The sequence below is a fragment of the Adelges cooleyi genome, unplaced genomic scaffold (genome assembly GCF_023614345.1).
Source record: "Adelges cooleyi isolate 19-005CV unplaced genomic scaffold, UGA_ACOO_1.1 ACOO_flye_CR_arks_rails_tigmint_CR_PRNA_41, whole genome shotgun sequence".
NCBI lineage: Eukaryota > Metazoa > Arthropoda > Insecta > Hemiptera > Adelgidae > Adelges > Adelges cooleyi.
In genome coordinates this window covers 3,333,573-3,356,238 of record NW_026096090.1, presented here as the reverse complement: position 1 = coordinate 3,356,238, position 22,666 = coordinate 3,333,573, and the positions used below count along the sequence as shown (strand labels likewise).

The 22,666-nt window shown below is 33.1% G+C and overlaps 1 protein-coding gene across 3 annotated transcripts in view; it reads right to left on the bottom strand.

The window, feature by feature from the left end:
• Positions 1-6,438: 6,438 nt before the first annotated feature.
• Positions 6,439-22,666, bottom strand: part of LOC126841891 (cyclic AMP response element-binding protein A-like) — a 42,666-nt gene continuing 26,438 nt past the window's right edge. Inside the window, exons 2-9 of one of the 3 annotated variants that reach the window (XM_050578656.1) lie at positions 13,538-13,724; positions 10,513-10,724; positions 8,525-8,618; positions 8,100-8,434; positions 7,631-7,819; positions 7,332-7,403; positions 7,034-7,120; positions 6,439-6,868 (exon numbers count right to left, since the gene is read on the bottom strand). In XM_050578656.1, coding sequence (XP_050434613.1) covers positions 7,380-7,403; positions 7,631-7,819; positions 8,100-8,434; positions 8,525-8,618; positions 10,513-10,724; positions 13,538-13,724 — 1,041 coding nt within the window. In that variant the 3' untranslated portion in view covers positions 6,439-6,868; positions 7,034-7,120; positions 7,332-7,379. Of the gene's footprint in view, positions 6,869-7,033; positions 7,121-7,331; positions 7,404-7,630; positions 7,820-8,099; positions 8,435-8,500; positions 8,619-10,512; positions 10,725-13,537; positions 13,725-22,666 lie in introns of all 3 variants that reach the window. The other 2 variants (XM_050578655.1, XM_050578654.1) reach the window with 2 other exon arrangements.

Sequence of the window (22,666 nt, the reverse complement as noted above, 5' to 3'; positions counted from 1 at the left end):
TGCAAATGGAAATAATGTACCTGTTTTTAGCAACGCTGATTGTAAATCAATAATGTATTATAGTTACCAATTCTGGGTTGCCCAAATTTAATAATAAGTGATAATATAGAAAACTATCGACTATTATTGCTTTAGTAACTATTTTTAATATATGACTTCAGACGACCTAGTTTTTTATTTAAAGCTTTGAACTTAGAATAAAAAATCTAATCCATTCAGTAAAGTTATTTCTGTAAAAAATTGCATTATAAATTTGATAGACGATATAACTATGATGATATGGAACTATGATTTTAAACATTTTTTTTTTTTGATTGAATTAATGCTTCAACATCAAATGTTAGCTTTAACTATGAAATTTTTCTGCTTCAATTTTAAAATATTTTACATATTGTTATAAAAGGCGTATATGATAGGCACATTATATAGCATCCACGTAATTTTGTTTATAACCTTTAAGTTCTTTAAGGGACAAAATATCGCCGCCTCGGTAGAACAATGACACAACTGCAAAATTTGGTAAAATGGACTAAATGCTTCAATGTGTTTAGATAGAGCGACTGCATAAGGTAGAAAAACGACGTAGCTGTAGTTGTAATAATTTCCCAAGCATTCCCATAACCCATTCCATTAAAATTACATCCCATAACATTTTAGTAAAAATAATTTAGTTTTATGGTTCTCCTGTAAAATTTCAATTATTGCAGTCGTGTCATTGTTCTACCGGGGCGGCGATATGAACAATTTAAAACATATTATGATTTATGTTTCGCAATGCTATGGGCAATTTATGATTTTCGAAGTCTACAATCTACATCAGTTTATAAATGAGTTCAATACACAAAGATAGTCACTAACTTTTAATATAAAATATCACAATGGTAAAATCGATGATAGTTTACCAATCGCTAGGAATGCTGTTACTTGATGGATGATTTACTATGTAGGCCACAGTTATAATTGTACTGTCTAAATGGACAATTTTTTATAATTTAAATACAAATAAACAGAAATTCCTAAGTAAATTCATACTATATAAAATATGAAATTCTTTGCAGAACACAATTATTTCCAATAATACTATTAAACTTAAAATGTGATAAAAATAACAATCAAACACTATAATATGTAAAACAAGTCGTCATTTATATCAGTTACTTTTGCGAGATTAATCAATGGTTGACATAATTTATAACTGGCGTTTGAAAGAAGATTACTATGAATCAATGAAGAAAACTTCAAGGTGGAATAAACAAAAAAAAAAAATCTACGTAATAACTACATAACATTTGCAACACTATTTTCTTTTACATACTGATAATAATAGATTCAAAAAATTCTTATATCTAGGTAATATGTGAGCATTACATTAGGAATAAAAAAAATATATATATACAATAAAATATGTAATACATTTGATAAGCATGTTATCCAGAATTCGGTCGAGGCTGTGGTCTGTCTGTTAATAAACAATTTATCACGCCTAAAATTAAATGTTTTTGTTGACTACTTACAGCTGTTCAAATAAAAAACAAACTCCTGAGCACCTATTCAGAAAAAAGTTAATCGTACACAATTATCGAGGACGCTCAACGACCATTTGTCAGTTTGTTTGGAAAAAAATATCAAACTATTATAATATCTAACATCGCATTGTCATTTAGATAATTTAGCTCTCCGTCATTATTTAATTCCTTGGATTGTAATTTTAAAACTTTAACTGTTATAAAATATTTAAAGGTAAATTTGTTTAATGAATTATTATTGTTATATAAATCAAAATATAAAAATTGATACTTCTTGTAAAAGTATTGCCTTCCATTTTCCATAAAAAAAAATGCAGAAATAAAAAAATTGTAAATCTACTTTTAAGTAATTAAACTCCTTCTCAAAAAAGCTCTATTACCATTGACATGATCAACAAGATTTTCTCGATGATTTTTTATCAAGTATTGCCTCACACAATAAAAATGCCGATAAAAATAAATATTATTTTCAAAAAACAAATTTCACTAAATTTCTAAGTAAAAATTCTTTGTTATTAGTTAATATATTGTTGGTAGACTATCAAGCGCTTATTTGCTATAGATTTTTTCAAAAAATAGGCCTCCTATAAGTTAAAAGCAATTTAATGATTCTTAGTTTTTGGGGTCCTAACTAATTTTATATTTGTAAAATTACTTGGATTAATAATTTGAATATAATTTCAATGTTTAAAGTCTAAACCGCTTAATAATCGACGTATATTTTCTAACCATCGATCTATCCAATATCATCGATGCAAGTATGCAACCTTCATTGAAGATTAAGGACAAGTTGAATATTTTTAATCCTTGTTTTTCTAAAAACTAATTTATATCCTTATCAAATATTTTTGCTTCGATGCGGAACTGAAAGGCTATTTTTCTTGATTATTTTATCCACAAGTGTTTGTACTTTACCGGTTTTTTATATTCATTATATTTTATACTTTTATTTGTTTTTAGCTTATAGCTTCGATACGGTCTTCCTCTTCCTCTTTTACCCTCAATTCATCTTCATAACACCTCTCACCGCCTCTGCCTCATCTCTTCTCATAACATGACCGAACCATCTCAACCTATTCTCTCTCATTTTCTCCACAATTGAAGCAACTCCTAGAATCCCCCTTATGTATTTATTTCTTATTCTATCCTTCCTTATATTATACTTATATTGTGTATAAATGTGTTTGAATAAAATAATACAATTTTTCTCTTGAATGCAAATAGTTAGTTTAAATAATATTTAGTAGCCGTTTTGCTTAAAGAGACTAGAAGTTAATAAAATATGATTAATTAATTAACTAACCGTTAATCATTATGCTTAAGGATTGGTTATACAATGACCAATAAAACAAAATAGTAGGTATTATATTGATGTTAATTTTTATCATTGACAATAAGAAGCTACATTACAACTTGGAGCAAATACCTAATGCATTATAAAAGTGATCATGTGGTGATAATTTAGTAGTCTTGTAAAAGTCTTGTGTACATTAAATTGTATTTAAATACTTTAAAAAATATAAATATACATACAGATAGTTTTTTATAATATTTAAAAATTGTGTACAAAATATTTGATAAAAACAAATTAATAAAACCATATTGTTCATATAATGTTGTTGTACCTGTTATTGCATTATTTTTGTATTGAATATTAATCATATAGATTTTATAAAACAATGTTGTGTTACTGATGCATATATTTTTGATGACTCATACGATTTCAATCACTTTTTTTTGTACATAAATTACTCCCTAAATGTATTAAAAACACGGGGCTCCTTAAATTATATTAATATAGAGTACCTATGTCATAAAAAAAATACATTTTTAAAAACAAACTGACATTTACAAACAATATGATGCTTTTGGTTTATTTCTTTTAAGTTACAAACGTGTTTATCGACAATATGTCTTATATACAAATACTGGCATACTTAAAAAATATATTTAAAATAATTTTTTTGAATACATTTAAAGTATTTGGATCACGTTGTCGTATACTTGAATAATATTTAAATACTTTTACTCGAATTCCTTTCAATAATGCAATTTATGTAAATTTTTGTACGTGAATGTCAGATAATCGCCGTACATTAACATTGACACACTTGTATTTTTTTGTGATACAAGCGAATTATATTTTCCTTATCGATGTGAGGTATGATCATGGAAAAAATATGCCTAGGTGTACAAACTAAATATTTGGCCAACATTGTGACAAGCAGATTTTATAGTTGACTTTATAGGTACTGAATAAATAGTTCATTACACTAAATTTGTAGTTAAGGCAGCCTTAGCTTAGCTGACTTGACCACATGTTTAGCTGAATGAACTATTTATTTAGTAAAGTAAACTATAAAATCGGGTTGCCGCCATGGTAACCCATTAGCATTTTTTCCGCGTTTTAGCTGTGCGCATAGCTTTTTCCTAACTGTATATCCCGTCATAACACAACGCAAATTAGCATCCCAGAATAAAATCTAATAACATGAACATATATTTAACCTTCAAAACTCTGAAATGCGTGCAAGTGGATTTTCTTTTATAATATTAACTTTTATAAACAACCATTGTAACTCCCCAAAGGTTAATTTTAGCGACGCGACTCCTTGTAATTCCATCAAATAATTACAATACCGAATATTTAACACACCGTTTGTATACTGCGGTGTAATGTATTTTTAAAAATTTTTTTTATTGAAAACAGTTTTACCATAATCTAAATTAAATATTAAATTGCTGTAGGTAAAAATATCATTAATCGATGGATATATTTTCATAGTGACGTCTACGATACTAATAAAACAGCTGTTGTTATTACGCGCATAATCTCCAGAGAGCTACGAATTATCTTAATGCGATTTCAGACGTCATAGAGCCAAATCAGACATACCAACGTAATTGGCCCACAATTGGTTTGATAAAAAATTACAGTTATTCACTATCGTTACCGACCGCCGAAATGGTTATGCAAATAAATCTTTTTGATCGGTTGCGAATATGTGTAAAAGTATAACGTACAGTACGAACTAAACGTGTCCGCTATTACCGATTATTGGACTACCCCAAGTATAACCGGCGAGTTATGAATTTGGTGAGTAATTTTCTGCGCCGAGAGGAAGCTAAACCACATGTTATATTAGAATTAAATTCAGATGATTTCTCGATAACAATGTTATGCCTAATATAATAATATGTAACTATACAACTTCTATGTAACGTTAAAATTGTCCTTTTCTTATACTACCGAACGCAGAGAAATGCTTAATAATATTCGTAAATAACTCTTACAGCGCCGTTATTTTAGCTATTTTTTTAATTACCTATAAGAATAACATATCTCAAGAGATAAGACTGTTTTGGGGAATTGAGCAGTTTTCTTAACGTTAAGTGAATCTAAACACAATCAAGTCACATTCCCAGCTTTAAGACTTAACGTACACACGAACATACAGTTTTTAATGCGTTTCGGGTTCGCACCAATGAAATATACTGCCAGAGACTTGGAAATCGTTTATAACAATAAGCCAATTTGTGCACTGTGATGTTTGACATCGAATCTCGTTGGTTTTTACAAAATAATAATACAAATATTCCGTTTTTTTTTGTTTACCCCGGACAAAGAATTCGGTACATACTCAAATCATGTTTATTATTGTAACTCTATTAAATGTATTGTGCATAGACCGTACACTTAAAGGCAGTACGTTAGGTCGTTAATACACACTACGGGGCACGCCGATTGTTTTTTAAGTGAAAACCACCTAACATTAAAATGTCGTCTTTAAAGGAGGTCTGACGACATTGGACAATCGTCTGGTATTTTACATTGTTTAAAACCCTGAAACCGCTGAATAATAAAATATTAAAAAAAAAAAAAAACATTATAGAATGCGATCAACTATAACACTAAACTACTAAAGACGGTTAACTGTGATCGGTGTCGCACGTCATGAAGATATTACCGGGAGATATAATTATAATGAAATTAGTCAGCGGACTGTAACCGCGGTTTGTAAGCGTTAACGATCATCATTTCGAAACCTCCAATAAGCCACCGGTACGATTAATGCGATTTTTGAAAATTTGTCCGTAGGTATGCACATTTCACATTATACACTGTACGATAATTACAATAAAAAAAATTATTTTCTGAATTGCCCGTTCGAACGAGTTCACGCGATAAACAATCATCTGTTTAAATATAATATACACTATCAATATTACATATATGTATACGTACTATAATTAATAATACTGATAAAAAACACGCTTATATTATTATATACCGACGGAACTGAAAGTATTCTTTATTGAGATATAAAGTCAGATATATAGCGTTTACACTTAAAACTTATCAGAAACAAAATAAAATCATTATGGTAATATAATTGTAAAAGGTAAAAAAAAATAAAATATGTTAAACCGATGTAGTTGATGAGCACGTATTTCGGTCATTTATAATTTTTTTTTTGTAATCTAATATTCACAACAAATTAACAGGTTATGCTGGACCAAAAAAAAAAAAAAATGTTTGGGACAACCAAATTTATAAACATATTATAACGTAAGTGCTACCCCACAAAAAAAAAAAAAGAAAAACAGTGTCATAACATTACATAACATAAAATAAAATAATAATAATTACGTGCTAATGAAAATCGTCTAAAAAATTGCACATAAAATATATACGTTTTTATACAAAAATATTTCACTAAACAAAAATAATTTATTTTGTTTTTATATAATAATAATATTACGATAAAATTAATTAAAATTTAGCTAAATTAACTATTTAATATAATATATATTTTTAATTAACAACAAAAAAAATTTAACATAAAAATACTATGTACACAATTTGATATATAAATATATTTATTTAAAATAATTAAAATCAACTATCAATAAATTTAATTTATAAATGTATAGGTGTACACACACACACTATTTTTTAACATGATAACTTCATATTTTTTAATACTTTAGGAAATTATTCCTAAGCAAGTAACATAGTTTTATAATTGTATAATACGAACAATAATAAAAGTTTGCAGCTCGAGTGCGTATCAAAAGGCACAGGCGATTGTTTAAGAAATATATAATATAATTTTGGCACTTACAACGATTAATATTGAGATTAAAAGTTAATAAAATTTTGATTTAATATAATACAATGTAAGGTTATCAAAACAACATCACTTTTATCCGATATATAATAATGATTATCTCTTATTTATAAATTGGTGTTATTTTTTTACTATTCATTCGTCAGTCGTTTTTTTTTCTTCGCAGAAAATTTATACAATTTTCCTCCGACCGCAATTCGTATTCGTTATCTGCAACACACAATAAGAAAAAAACTTTTGGTTAACACCAAACTATACATTTGGTAAAACTGAAAATTTGTTGAGCGAGTTCAATAGGTCGGTAAACGTTGTACGATAGACGTAGTGCTCAGGCATGATGCGTGCATAATTAAAAGTATTTAAGTGTTCACTTACAGAAAACGCATATGGTAAACATCACGGACTAGCTGTCGACATTGAACTAAAATAAAAATAAAACTCTTAAACGTATTGTATTTGCACCTGAAAACATAATTTGTTCTATGATAATCATCGTTGTTATGACTGTAATTTAGAGTCGTGTCATTATGGAAAACGTTAAAAATGAAAGCCAATCTGCGAGCGTTAGGTATATAGATGATAAAAAAAAAATTTTTTTTTTTTTTTCCCACATATCAGATTAGTTAAAATTGTTATCGTTTTCCCAGTGTATACTAACTGCAGTAGCACTCACCATTAGTCGATATATATGTACAGAATTACCCCGACGGCAAGTACTAAATTATTTGGACTTCATTTGTTGACTCTGAAACAATATAAAAGAAGGTTCGGTGTAATGATAATGTAATTAATAATTCGACGGTTATAATATATAGAGATACTCTAGAGAGTTGCCCAACACGCGAAAGTACCGAGATTGCCTATCCGGGACGCCTGGATAAAAGGAACACAACGCGCATTTGGCCGGTTTACACACATGACATAATTTAAACATCCAATGTAATGAAAAATTATACATAAATATATACTTACAATTTGCGTTGCCTGCACCCCGATTAATTTCTGCAACTTTTGCAACTGTTGGACCAACGTCCCGTTGCTCTCTTCGAGGTTGACGATTTTCTTTTTGTACTCGCTGTTCTCGGTAACCAATATTTCTACTTTCCTCTCCAGCGAGTCCATGTATTCTTTTTTCTTGCGCCGACTCTCTTGGGCGGATATCTACACGGCAAATACAGCGACATTAGTAATCAATTACGAATTGTATTGTCTACATTGTTAGTACGGAGGTAAATTTTCATTAGACATACTATCCAATTGTATCTATCAGCCTACATATATTTATCTTGATGGACATTTTAATCTATATGGGCCATTAGTGTGATAAAACGGAGCTTATTGAAAGGATAAAATTCAAAAAAATAATATACTTCAATGCTTCCCAGACCTAATATGTGTGCGCGAATTGGTATATTATAATTTAATTAACTTTATGCGTCACCTTGTTTTTAATTTTTCTCCTGATCTTCTTCAGCGATTTTTCCTCGGCCTTGGTCAGAGGCAGTCTGGTGGGTATCGGGTAGCCTTCGGCCAGCAGCGTGCGCTTCTCCTCCTCGGTGAGTACCAGCGCCCCGGTGGAACCCTTGGGCTGACAGCTGATCAAAGGCGTCTGGATGGGCTGCCGGCTACCGCTGGTGCCGCCGACTGACGACGTGGAAGAAGAGGACGATGACAGGAACAGCCGCCGCGTGGGCGACGACCGATGGTGTGGCGATATGTTACCGCCCTCGCTGTCGCTGGATGTGGACGACGGTGGCGTGGGTGGCAGTGTAAAACCTTAAATAGATAATAACAAAATGTATGTAGCGTACAGTTGATTTAACGATGGAATCCAGGATATACCTGTACCACCTTCCATTTTTATACCAAAGTTTGGTAGGATTATTTTGTGTGACTGGTTGAGGAAAGCTCTGGAGGTCAACACGACCGTGGTGGGTTTTTCGTAACCAGTTTTCTGCAACTGCAAAAAAAAAGTTATACATTTATATATATATATATACGGTTATATACAAACATTTGTACGCGCTAATACTACGCGGACATTTGCTAAGACCGTCGCCAACCGTAGTTGTCTTAACGGCCGTTGTAACATGGGTACCAGAAAATATATACGATACTTATTAAAATTGTTCACCAGTATTTACAATGAAACGCATTCGTGGTGTTTTTATATGTATGTGTTATGTAAAATCACTATCTGCGAATGAGGGTTAAAGAAAATCAACAAAAATAAAGGACCTTAAAATTATTAACTACTAGTGAGCAAGTACACATACATTTTTCGAAATATTCAAAAACATGTATTAAATTACAAACACATCAGGAATATTATTAGAATTTTTAATTTAAGTAAGTTATGATGATTATTACTCATGTGTTTGATTAGGTAATAGATGATATTAACTGACAGGATATCCGATTGGTGACAACGTATTTATTACATTATACACATTAGTATGTCGCACGCTGTGTGTAATAAATAATATTGTTGTAGTCAACCGGTTAATTTTTTTGAAATTCGGAATATGATATATTCACGATAAACCGTCTTGGGAGATCGTGTTAAAATATGATGTTATCAAGGCGCATGATATATTATATCCAAAGCGATACCCATGGGCCATAGCGTGTAAATGTACATATATTATATTATGTATATGTGTCTCACCTATGTGTCTGGAATCGATTTTCACGTCGCAAATAATAAATGGTCGCGTGAGTGCCGCACCGCAATTGGTTTTAATAATATATTAATATCCTATTTCCGAGTGGGTAATACGATTCGTCGGCGGTTTTTCTTTGGGGGCGAATAAAATCCGGAAAACACGTTCATAACTTAAGTGTGTTTTTTTGCTACTGGAGTGGCACGCAAACGGATTTCGGATGGGGCCGTTAAAAAAAAAACCAATGCTATTTCCTTCAAGCGTAGAGGAGCTAGCTAATAAGGGAGAGCTGTCCGTGATTATTGTCGCACATTAAGTAGCGGTAGACAATTAAAACGGCTAAACGTTGGGCTGCTTGTGAAACGTTATTAGTGGGTATCGTTTTTAACGATGAATCACCTATTAAGAGGACACGCCAATATTAGTCATCCGGGACGTCTCGCGCAATCGTATGACAACCGAGCCCGGACCATAAGCTGTTGTATCTCTCGTGTATAATGATCATTTTTACTTTATTACTTCGGTAAGACACGCTCTCGTGTGTTTAACGATCGTCGAGAAAACCGTTTGCGTTATTACTGCGGTTGGCGTTAAATTACAATCAATAGAACCCGATCAATTAAAACCGACGGTACCGTTTCTCTGGACTAACCCGGATTTCTCTTTCTCCGCAAATCCAATATGCTTTGGACAGCGGCTGTCTATATCGGATCGCCACGATAATAATTGCTGCCCATGCCCGACATTTGAATGGTACCGACTTTTTTATTCTAGAGCGGGCGTCGACGTCGGAGGGAGGAGAGGATACGGAGGACGACCGACTCCACTTGCTCCCGCTGAAATTATGCCGCTTTAAATGGTAAATTCTAAACCGACGTTATAAAAAAAACCTTTTTTTTTAAGCCATAATATTACTTATTTTTCATTATTATTGTTACTGTCGACAATAATATATGGTCAAGGTCACTAAACGTGTTTGTGTCGATCGAAGGACGTCTGCGCAATTACACAACGTAGGCGCGAAACGGCCGACTGACGCACACACATAATATAGGCGCACGCTGAACTAAATAGAAAATAGTCCGGGTATCCGGGTATGAAGTCGGGAAAGTCACCGCCAACGACTACGGCTGCCAAGTGCAGTGCGGCGATACAGGTGTAGGTCGGGGGAAGAACAATATTGTATATTACCTTGCTGTAGTGTGTGGGGACGTCGGCGACTGAGCAAGGGGACGGCGGACACGAAGACGTTTCGACGTATTCCTGGTCGCTCATGGGTTCGTCTTTGACCGACACCGAGTCGTCTTTGATGCTTATCATCTCTATGTTTCCCGTCCGGTCGCATCTCACCTCGTCGAAAGTCAGCTTGCACGTCCTGTCCTGGTTGCTGTCGTCGTCCAGATCTGTGGGCGCAAAAACCATAATAAACGTTTTGATATCAATAAATTGTGATTTCACAATATAACATTAACGAGTCGTCGCCGCCATTGCTGTACAATGTAGTTGTAAGATGTGTTAAAAATGTAGACGTTATACTAGTTGCGCGGTAGGCACTCAATGCGAAAACTGTCCTAACAAAGATGTTCGTAAAAAGATACACGAGACAATATATTCCGGCGTGTTTTTTGTTTTCGTTGGCGTTTGTTTTTAAATAGGTGAATACGTCATGACGCCACACTTACGTATACAGTATATACAGAATGTGAATTCTGTATACATGGTCTGAATACATTGCGGTACATACACCGATTTCAAAATGTGTATACGCGAAACATTACATTTATATACTTCAAATATATATAATATAAAAATATGTATTTTGTATAATTATAAAAATAATATGAAATGCAAAAAAACAATGGAACAATTTCTATTTTTAAAGCAAAATTATTGTAATTGTAATTTTTATAGCAATGCTCAATGTTATTTATAAATGTACCTAATTTAAAAATCGCGATGATACGCAAGCTCATCATAAATGCTACGGAGTGTGAACTATTGAACTTTTGACGTGGCTTTTTCCACGTTATATATAATTATAGTACAGATAAGAAGCATCGCACGTGGCCGAAATTCGCATAAACATTTCCGGTCTGCTTTTTACATTGAAACAATATTATTACATAATATCCGCTTATCGTTTGTCGTATAACAACGTGTCCGTGCACAAGTTAAAGGTCTTACCCCTCGACAGACAAAAGCGTGATATTGTAGTACCTTGCAACGTTTATGTGAAAACACAATATTCCCGTGAACGATTTATTTAATCTTACAATAGCTGTTTATCTGTACTACGGTTTCGCTTGCAGCTAATACCACCCGAAATTATATTATTTCAGAGTTCCAAAATATTAAATCTGTTTAATACTCATGGCCTGGTTTGAATATAATGCCGTTAAGTGGTATGGTAATCGGTAGAAGAAACGAGAGAAACAAATTTCGGCCATATTACTGTTAAACTAAATGAATATCATTTATACTAATAAATTCAGTTTTTCTTAAAAATTAAATATATTTTCACGTGCTTAAAAAAAGCCTATTTTACTAATATATTTTGTGCTAAACTAATCGATTCCTTATAAACCGATCTTGTATTCGGCTTGGCCTAGAAATCAAACAGTTTTAACATCGCGTTAGAAATAATGTGTTCTCGTGAATGACTGTCAGGAGTAGGAATTTTTTTTAATTTTCATCAAACCGCTATTCTGGCCATATTAGAATTTTATTTATTCTCATTTTAGCTATAACTCGTATACATGCATCTAAATTAAAACAATTTGCTGAAAAAGTTAATAATAGGTCAAGACTTTAATGAGAAAATCTATAAAATTCGAAAACTTATTTTGTCTTGCGTTCAGTATTGGTTTTCAAAGACATTATGTTTGTACTATATTTTTATTTGGACATTTGCTTTTTGATAATGATTTTTTCTAGTTTTTTTTCATAAATCTAGTTTTGAAAGTCCCACCTCTGGTGACTGTGGTTTAAGTTACTATCGTCTCGGTATTCCCGTCAAACCCCCGTTGCTCGAGCGTTAAATTTTTGTACTGCATTGCACGTCATCTTATGTGTTTTCGTACAACAATAATTATCGTCAAAAAATAATAATAATATGCGTGTACTTATTACATCCACAACACTGCGCAGTTTATTTTGTTCGCCGTTCTCGGTTAACAAACAACTGCGCCACATGCGTGCATATTACATATAGTTGCCGGTAAATACCAATATCAAAGAAGAGCCGTTTACACACGCACGCGGTGACATTTTCTATCGAAAATAAACAACAGCGATATTTACTCAACGAGCTTTTCCCTCTACCCCTCCCTTGTCCCCTAACGATTCACGTGCAAATTCTAAACGGCATACACAAAACGGATTGATAGGTACTACGAAGATCCGCAGGAGTCGTCTATGCGAAAATAAATTTTTTTTTTTTAAATATGCTCGCCCAAAACGACGGTAGCCTAATATAGTTATAGGAAAGTATAGATAATAATCCGTCGAGTTTGACATCCGGTTGTGTGTATTAACGAAAAGGTCGGCATCGTCGTCGTGTCTTAAGTTTTTATCTGTCTATTCTCTCGGCTATATAATAAATAATATATATATATATATATATATATATGTATGTACATAATATACTTTTTATTATAAACGACTATTTCGCTTTAGTGGAACGTCTAACGGGTTTTTTTTTTGTGTGCGCATGACTCATGACGAGTCCCCTCCGTCACTCGCCGTCTTTAACATATTATTATTATTATTATTGTAATAAGTATAAGTATAGGTATAATATATATCATACTTGCTCGAAAGGTATACACGCACTAATAGCTAATATTCGCCGACTACGACAACGCCGGCCGTTACTACCACCACCTACTAGATATTATTTTGTAATTCTATATAAATATATTAGTTACATATCATATACTCTTTACACGGCGATTATATTGTATACTGTGCCGATGTCGCGGCTATGGGTTATGGGTGTTTTATATTCTACAAAGAAGACCTACCGCCTCCCGTATGTGTAATGTACATTATATAGTACAATTATAATAGCCGGCTGTTACCCGGACAAGTGCAACGATCCTGCGGTATGCGCGACGCGAAAAAGAATGTGCTATTTTTTTCCCCCTCGACAAGACGACGACGATACGTCTTAGTAATAATAATTATTATTTTTATTATTATTGTTATTATTACTCACCTATAGCGTCCAACGATTCCCTGGACCCGTGTGTGGTACAATACGAGTGTTCGGCCTTGATTGGGGCATTGCCCAACAGCGCGTCGGTCATCAGACGGTCGTGGAGAACCACGTGAGAATTCGACCGGCCGTTGCCGCCGATCAACCAGTCGGACGGGTCTTCGGCCCTAAGAGTTTCGCCCAAATCCTGCAAACACACAAACGAACAAATAATAATAAAAAAATCCGTTAAAAAAAAAAAAAATGATATACATAATACAATTAAAAAAAAAACCGCTCCTCGTCGAAGTCAAAAACGAGTTATTGTCGAAATAAAATCCTTTCGAGTTTCACACGTACAAGCTACAAAGCAATACATAATATCGACTGCTAAAAGAAAAGTGATTTTGCATATTCCTCATCCAGGGAAAAAGACAATACTACAAAAAATGAACGATACTCGATGGGTAATAACGTTATTTAATATTCTTAAAATGATACAATATTTTTTTAAGTGGTTAATATGTAGAATTATAAACAGTTAGATTACTTATATTATGAAAGGGAGTTTTTGCAGAAAAATTATCGTGTTAGTATGCGCGCGTTAATGAGTAATTTTATCAAACATGAACTTTTGAACTTTTGACGTGGCTTTTTCCACGTCATATATAATTATAGAACAGATAAGAAGCATCGTACGTGGCCGAAATTCGCATGAACATTTCCGGTCTGCTTTTTACATTGAAACATTAAAATTATACATTAACCGCTTATCGTTTGCCGAATAATAACGTGTCCGTGCACAAGTCAAAGGTTCAACTTCTCGACTGACAAAATCGTTATGTAATTATCATAATATCTTGCAACATTTTTTTCAAAAAAAAACAATATTTCTTTTTACCGTACTTACTTTACCCTATTTATTAAGGAGTTAGGTAAAGACAATCCATTGCAAATTCTTAATTTAAAGCTTAAACTGTAATGTGTAATTGTTAGTTTAGTAATCAGAACACTTTTTTGGTAGTTAACTTATTTTTCGGACTATCATAGCATCATTGTCGGTGGTTTCAAATATTTTTTTCATCACAGTTCGTAGAGTGCGTTTTACTAGGTCCATGGTTGTTTTAGACCAAAAACACCTATTATGAAATCGAAAGATAACAACAATGTTTTAGAGACAATGTCATATTTTATTTTGAAAATAACGAGAAAAAAATAAAAAAATATGATTTTTAAATTTAAAATTTTAAGCTAAATATTAGGTTTATCAAAAAAGGGTATGACGTTGTCTCAAAAATCTTGTCATGTTTCGTTTTTGTTGTAGGTATTTTTGCTCTAAAATTATCATGGAGCAAGTAAACGCATTCTGCATAGGTATGTTTTAACGTTGGAAAATTAGCTGTACGGCGTCGTCCTCTAATAATAATAATATAATTTATTGTATTACAATACAATACAGCACACCTTTTCCATTTCTGATTGTACGATGCTGCGATTAAACAATGAAATCATATTTCTGGTGGTCAACCTGAGGCAAAATGCCAGTTACTCGTACATACCGTGTACACACAACCGGCTCATTACAAATTATGAATACAGCCTATTAACGGTGTATAAGGGTCATACTAATGCATTTTAAATCCCGCCGGCTTAGCCGAGTTGAGTTAGGTTAGGAGTTAGGACACGCATGGAGTCTCCCGCGCACGTGTCAGATACTCATAGTCATACAGTACCGTATAGATAATAATAAAAATAATAATAATAGTAGTAGACACACTAGCAGCCTTACAGGGCTTTAGAAGATAACCACAGGGAATCCATTATTGGACCGGATGCGACTTAAGTACCTTCAACGGCTCGGCGGTAGCAGTCACACGCGAATGACAGTGATTCGACAACTTTTGTCCGATAATATTATATTATAAGCTGCGGCTTAAGCTGTCGTTAAATACGTGGCGCGTGAAATCACATTAAGCGTGATCCGTTATGAGCTTCAGTCGTCCGTTTTATGACAATTCGATATTCTCATAATTATTATTATAACCTATCGGTAAACAAATTTTAAAATGTACTTATGACTAATACTACCTATCTATGTATGACTCACATGCATTCGATTGCTTGTCGGTCACTGTTAAGTGGCATTCATAAATCTCATCGAAGTTCTATATAATAAAAACGAGGACTTATATATTTTATTGACTATAAGTACTGCGTCGCGTTGAATGTAAAACGTATTCGGCACATACCAACGTTGCGAAAATATTTTGTAAACCGATCTGATGTACAGCGAAATGTAAATAATATTGTATTATTATTATGAAAACATTGGAAACCTAACGGCGCAAATTGTGTCTCGTGTCTATAAACAACGGTTAAACGCATAGCGTTGGCTGTTTTTTTTCCTTGCCGTTATCCATTCAATACAGGCAATATCATGTTGAAAGTAGGTATACGCCGTTCCGGGTATATAATGGAAAGACAATGATATGATGTTTGTATATTTACATATAATTTGAAGAAAAAAAATGAATAGCTGGGTTAATTGTAAGTTTGCTCTAGTTACAAAAAAATACCACCATCGATTCCCTAACTTATTGTAATTTTCAAGCTGGCCACCAGGGGGCGAGGAGATATGGATTCTACCACTAGGTTCTCAAACTAATATCAACGATACATTATTTTTACACATTTCTTGTATTACAAAATACGATACTTATTGAATTCGTAGATATTGTTTTAAGTCAAGTAAAAAATATAATACAAATATCATTAGGGAAAAGATTATGCGAAACTGAAACGTTGTTACAATAATATTTTCGGAACAATAAACTACAAATGTGATGTAGTAATGGTCACAGATCGTTGACGGTATCCTTTAATTATTCGTGTAAACGTCAACCGTATAATGTAAAATCTGTAATAAAATTAATTTACAACACCGACGGGGTCTGACGGGCCAACATAATAATATTGTAAATCCCCTACAGGCCGAGGGTCAAGGCGGACCGTCGGCGTCGGTCACAGCATCGGGCTGGCAATTTATTTCCACGAGACCGCATGAGCCGGTACAGAGCGGAAAACGAGTTTTAAGTTATCGTACACGTTTCCTAGGCTAAGAAGCACATAATATTATAATGCATACGATATTCTCACTTGACTCTGGTCCTCGATTCGCGCATAATTATCGTTGTCGAAAAAAATAGAATTTTGTAAGTTATTTAAAATCATATAAACCATGGATTTTTTTCTCTCGAATATTAGATATTATTTTTATTTGGCATTCATCCGTGTGAATACATGTTGAACGATGTATTTAAAAAAAAAACAAGAAAACATTTTGTGTTTATAATTTTGTGTGTAATATATGCGCACACGAGTAAAAAAAAAAAAAAAAACCCAGACAGTTACACATTATGTTGTATTGTACATATTAATTGGCACCCTACAGGCTTTGGAATTCTTCCATGCCCGCAGACGACGAACATCAAAAACGAATTGAATATCACAACGTTTTTTTAATAAGAAAATGCGTTAGCTCTTTGAGCACAGGTACTGTTGTACTACTTATGTAACCATGCACCGCACCACACGGACGTTTTCTCTATATGCGGCGCAAACGGAATGGTATGTATATTATAATAATAATAATTCTTGTGAAAAGTTCTTGGGACTGTTATTGGATTCTTCATAAGCGCACATAACTCGGCTATTGTTACTAATTGAACACTCGCAGCGAACGGTGCAACCGCCAAGTGCTGCCGGTTGACGGTTTTCGAGAGGTTCTATTTTTTCTTTTAATTTCAAATGCATTTCTATGCGAACGCCTTTCTCCCCCGACCGGGCTCTTTCTCTCCCCTCGCGCTTAGTGGTGCGCGCACGCCACGCCGTGTACTTTCACCACCGACCGCCGCCGAATATAGGTAAACTTCTCGTGCACGTTCAGAACAAGAGCAACGCGAAAAAAAAATCCTATATGTATCAGCACGCCCACTACATTGTTGGATATTTTCATATACGAAAGCCACGCCTTTGCCAAATATTTACTCTATCAACCGGTTATTTCATTATAATCTTTTCTCTCTCTCTCTCTCTCTACCTATCTCTATCCATTACCTTTCTCCGAGGCCCGACCGTTTCTTAGAACGCAACACCGACAGCGTCGCGTGCATAAGGCGGCCGGCCGTTATAGCTTCAAACGGACGGTGTACAGTGCAGGTCATACTAAAGCTGTCTATAACGATTGCGGGCAGCTTATGCCGGTAAAATATTATATTGTGTCGCGAAAAAAAAAAATCCAAAAAACATACATGCGCGGAAAATAAATAAAATTAATCGGTTCCCGCCAAAACCGTGTGTTTTGCCACCTGACCAAACATTGTAACGAGGACCGCCGTGTCATACGGATTAAGCTTTTGACGTTAAATGTAATTTATAAAGGCAAGGGCAGCTCGGCGCAGTTACAACGCTGACTACGATAAATGTAATATGCACGTATAACAACTATTAAAAGTATAGAGTGTTCACTGTTCAACATTCTATAACGCAGTATTAAAATATTTTTTAGTTGATATAACGCAATTTTATTAAAAAAGGTTGTTTTATAATATGATTAAATGTTAATTAGTGTTAAGCAAAAGTATACTCTTATAATGTTTGATTTTAAAGTATTTTACAACAATGAATCACCCCTTTACACACAATCCCCTCCTCTTCCTTCCTCACTCTTGTTTAAAAGGTGTCGCGAAATGATGATGATGATGACGCAAAAAGGAGTCACGAAATTGATGACGATGACGTACATTATTTTTGTGTATCCAGCCCAAAAGCATATTCAAGTTAAAATTGTTAAAATAAATAATAACTATAAAGATAACAAATAACAATGGTTCATCGTATATTAGATGGGTGTGTATATTAACATTTGGAATCCAAATCACAAATGGTGTACTATATAGGTATTACTATACAAATAATTTGTTTTTTTTTTCGAATAATATAAATATATATATATATATATATATATTTATTTATTTTTAATAACTATCAACATATTTTACTATGTAGACGGTAGACATGTTCAAAAAGTTTTAAGAAAAAATATTAGCTCGAGTAACTGTAATTTGTACAAGTGTTTACATATATATTTGTTATAAAAATAATACATATTCTTAAAAAGCTACTTGTAATAAATATAATTAAATACTCAAACTAGGGGTTTTCTAAATATTACAGGATTTTTTTATCCCTTTATTAGTTAATATCTGAAGTAAGTATGTACATGCATTACAGTTGAGACACTATTGGAGTAAAACTTGCAACCGCAAATTATTTTAACTGTATATTACAATTTGAATGGTAATTTTTTCAATACTATTTAACGAATTAATAATCAATTTTGCATCGGTGCCTTTTAAATGCACACACATGATAAACACAAAGGATAGGTGGAAATTAAAGCATACATAGTATTGTATTAAATACACTGTATCGTTAAGTGTGTCTTTAAAGGTATCGCCGCGGCGGTCAATGAGATTTAATTGAATGTGTGTCTGTGTGTGAGAGAATACCGAGTTCAATATATATATATATGTATATGTATGTGTACAACAGACACATGAGTCGGGGGAGGAGGCGGAACATCTTTAAGTCTCGTATCCGGTATTGTTTTTTTTTTCACATACATCTAACGTATAAGCGCGTTTCGCCTTATCTGTAACGGAAACAAAACCGGTAGTTATCACTGTAGCGCTTGCAGTATATGCAGTAGTGCATAGGGTATACAATAGTATGTGTAGTAACGGGATTTTGTTCCAGAAGACGATCGAAAATTGTTTAAAATCGTCCGCAATGAAATACTCTGTTTTAACTCGAGTACAATAAATAATAATAACAATAACAATATAGTACCGCGCATAGGCGGCTGTAAAATGAGAACTTAAACGTCGGTGGTGTACCCGTTCAGTGTCGTAATGCGATCCGTCATTTGTTCTACGATATCAATGTCTCACACTCGGTCAGTGTGTGTATAAATGCTCTTAAAGTACACATAAAACAGACAGTAAAAATAGGATGTTTAAAAATACATGCGAAGGGTCCGAGGATAAAATCACTTAACAGCAATTTTTCTACATTTTTTTTTTTTTGTATTTTGATTTTGTAACATATGTTATTTACCATACTTTCCTATACATTTTTTAAACCCTGACAATTTGTGCTATATGAATACAACGCACGGATAAACCTTTCATACATATTTACACGATAGAAAACTTTCAAGTTCGCGTTTCAAGATACATTCTGTAAAGTGGTTTTAACCCCTAGACCGTTCGTGTATGTACATATATGAAAATGAGCAAGAGAGAATATGTATTCACTGCTAATCTGCGTGCGAGTCGAATAAACGTTTTTTTCTATTTGTGCAAACATGAAATGTGAAAATCTAATTTTAAATATTACAATATATAAGTATAATTAATAATTAACAAACCAATCCTACCGGTTTGCGATAATTTTATATACATTCAACACTAATAAATTTGGTTTATTTGGAGTAAACGTGCGCAAAAACACCTAAACAAATCAGACCTTGGAATAATGTCAATTGTGATAGGATTTTTTTGTATTTTTTATGGGTATCCGAATTTTCTGCGGTATGACTATTATTCCATATATTTTATGTCACCGGGTAACGTGGCACCATACGTTTACGGGCAACCATTAAAAAGTAAATTGACATCGGTATAGAATAATACAGTTAATAATGAACTGTGACGATATTGGTAGTTTTTTTTTCTTCGGTATTTGTCTGTATTTGGTTTTAACGTTTTAATCGCCTACTATGTGGGCTTGTGAATCGAGGGAGGAGAGCCTACAAAATATAAGTAGGTCCACTATATATAATATATTGCACGGGCATAATAATTATCCACCGGCCTATCGTTAAAATTGCATACGGTTGGAACAAGATGCCGAGTATTCGTTTCTAACTAGAAAAATAATTGTTCAACAATCAATAGTGCGAGTTTATATAAATATTTAAGTTTTATAATACTTACCGGAGCGGTAATTCAATCTAATTCTATTGAAAACAAATATCGTCCATAGTCAGATCTTAATTATATTATATAATAGATAATAATATGTAATATGCATTATTATATAATAGCTATTATTATAATTTTATGTATAAAATTATACATAAAATTTGCTTTTGCTTTTAAAAACAAAAATAGTTGTTTAATGTACTGTATTTATTGTATATATTTTAGGCTCGTCTCGTATTTAATAATGTTAATAATAATGAATCGATAAATAATTTGTATCTCAAATATCATCTTGTATTATATAATTGGTTTTGTATCTATCTGTAGGTGTTATTTTTCACAGAAAACCGATTACCAACGTTATAAAAATGAACCGTCGATGCTAACAAACAAAAATATACACGTATTAATATTGTATACTTGTTTTTCTTCTAATAAAGCACGCCAATTAGATTTTAATTAAATTAATAATAATAAAATACACACCGACACAACCGCTTAAGAACGTTATAACACAATTAAAGAGATCCGCGTGTGCGGCACTGCTTGCGTTCTAACACAAGAAAATAATAAGAACGTTTATTATCAAACGTTAATTAAGCCGAGACCGCGGCGTTTAGTGTATTTAATTATCTTTCAGCCAAAAAAAAAATGAAGTAATAATATAATTATAATTTATTATTATATCGTTATGCCTATACCTACACGCAGGCAGTACCGTCGTCGGAACTTACCGTGCGGTTTTACCGTTATTCGTTAAACCCCTCAGACTTGATGCGATATAAAAATGCTGGCAGACTTGAATTACACACTCTATGGGCGGTAGTGGCTAATACGCGAACGGTTGTCGGCTATGGGAAAAAATAAACGTTTCGGTCGATGCAAACTGGAACTGCGGCAACACACTCTCGCGCGCGGATATCTCAAAAAGAATTTTGAAAAAAAACAAGTAACAAACCGTTTTTGAGCGGGAAAAAAAAACCGTACACGTACACGTATATGCTACGGTAAAAGACGTGAGCAATTATTATTTTACTGTGCGATTCTGGGAAATAGAAAGAAAAAAAAAACGATATGCCTGCGCGCATCATTTCGCCAGTCATTAATATCGGACGTGGAATTCCTAACCTCAAAAATATTTCGACACCGGTCGCCTAATCGTCGTTACCGTTCATATACACCTAAGTACAGGTCAAGTTACTATTTTAACGAATGTTTGTAAACAACGGCATTGCACATACGCACAATAATTGGGACACAACGGATTTTTTTTTTTTTTTTTTAATACAGTTTAATCGTCTAACCGCTTGTTGTAATGTTGTACGCCAATAAACGATTTTGATAAACACTACACATGTGTAATTTTGGACATTAAATAATGCAAGGATTTTGTTTTTGTTAAAACCCCATCGCCAACCGCGTTTACATTTTTTCCGATCGAAATCTAATACAGTACAATTAAGCACAATACGGTCGGTGTGTTTGTAGGTTAAAACGGTAAACAAGGAAACGTTTGGAAAAACAAACTGTCCTTCAGCGAACATCATCATACACTATAAAACAGTACCTACGTAATGCGTGCAATGTACAGTACACTTGTTCAATCGGAAAACCATTGGCGCCGAAGCTACATAATATAAAATTAATTCGACATAGAAACTAAAAACTACGTCGGGCCAAAAACTAGAAACGACCGAATTCTTCTAACCTCTGAAGGATACGGCTAACACTAAATGGTCGCCTTAGAAATGTTGAATTCCTTCAGAGACGACGAGAGATTTTCGACTAATCATAATCGCAACCCTTTTTTAAATCATTTTGTTCGACAAAGACAACGGAAGAAGGGAAACTACGACGGCAAGCGCTTACCGAAATAATTCGTGACCAAAAGTGGTAACAGAACCTCAGCAAGAAGAAAAAAACATTGACAATTATTGTGGTCGCAATACAGCTAAAATAAAACCAGAATACTCGACTATAATTTATATCGTTTGATGAAAATAATATTATGAAAAAAATATTTGAATTAATCTTGTTAAAGTTGGCCCAACTATTTATTTAGTTATTCCAATTAGAAATGTATTGTGTCCCTATATTAACCATA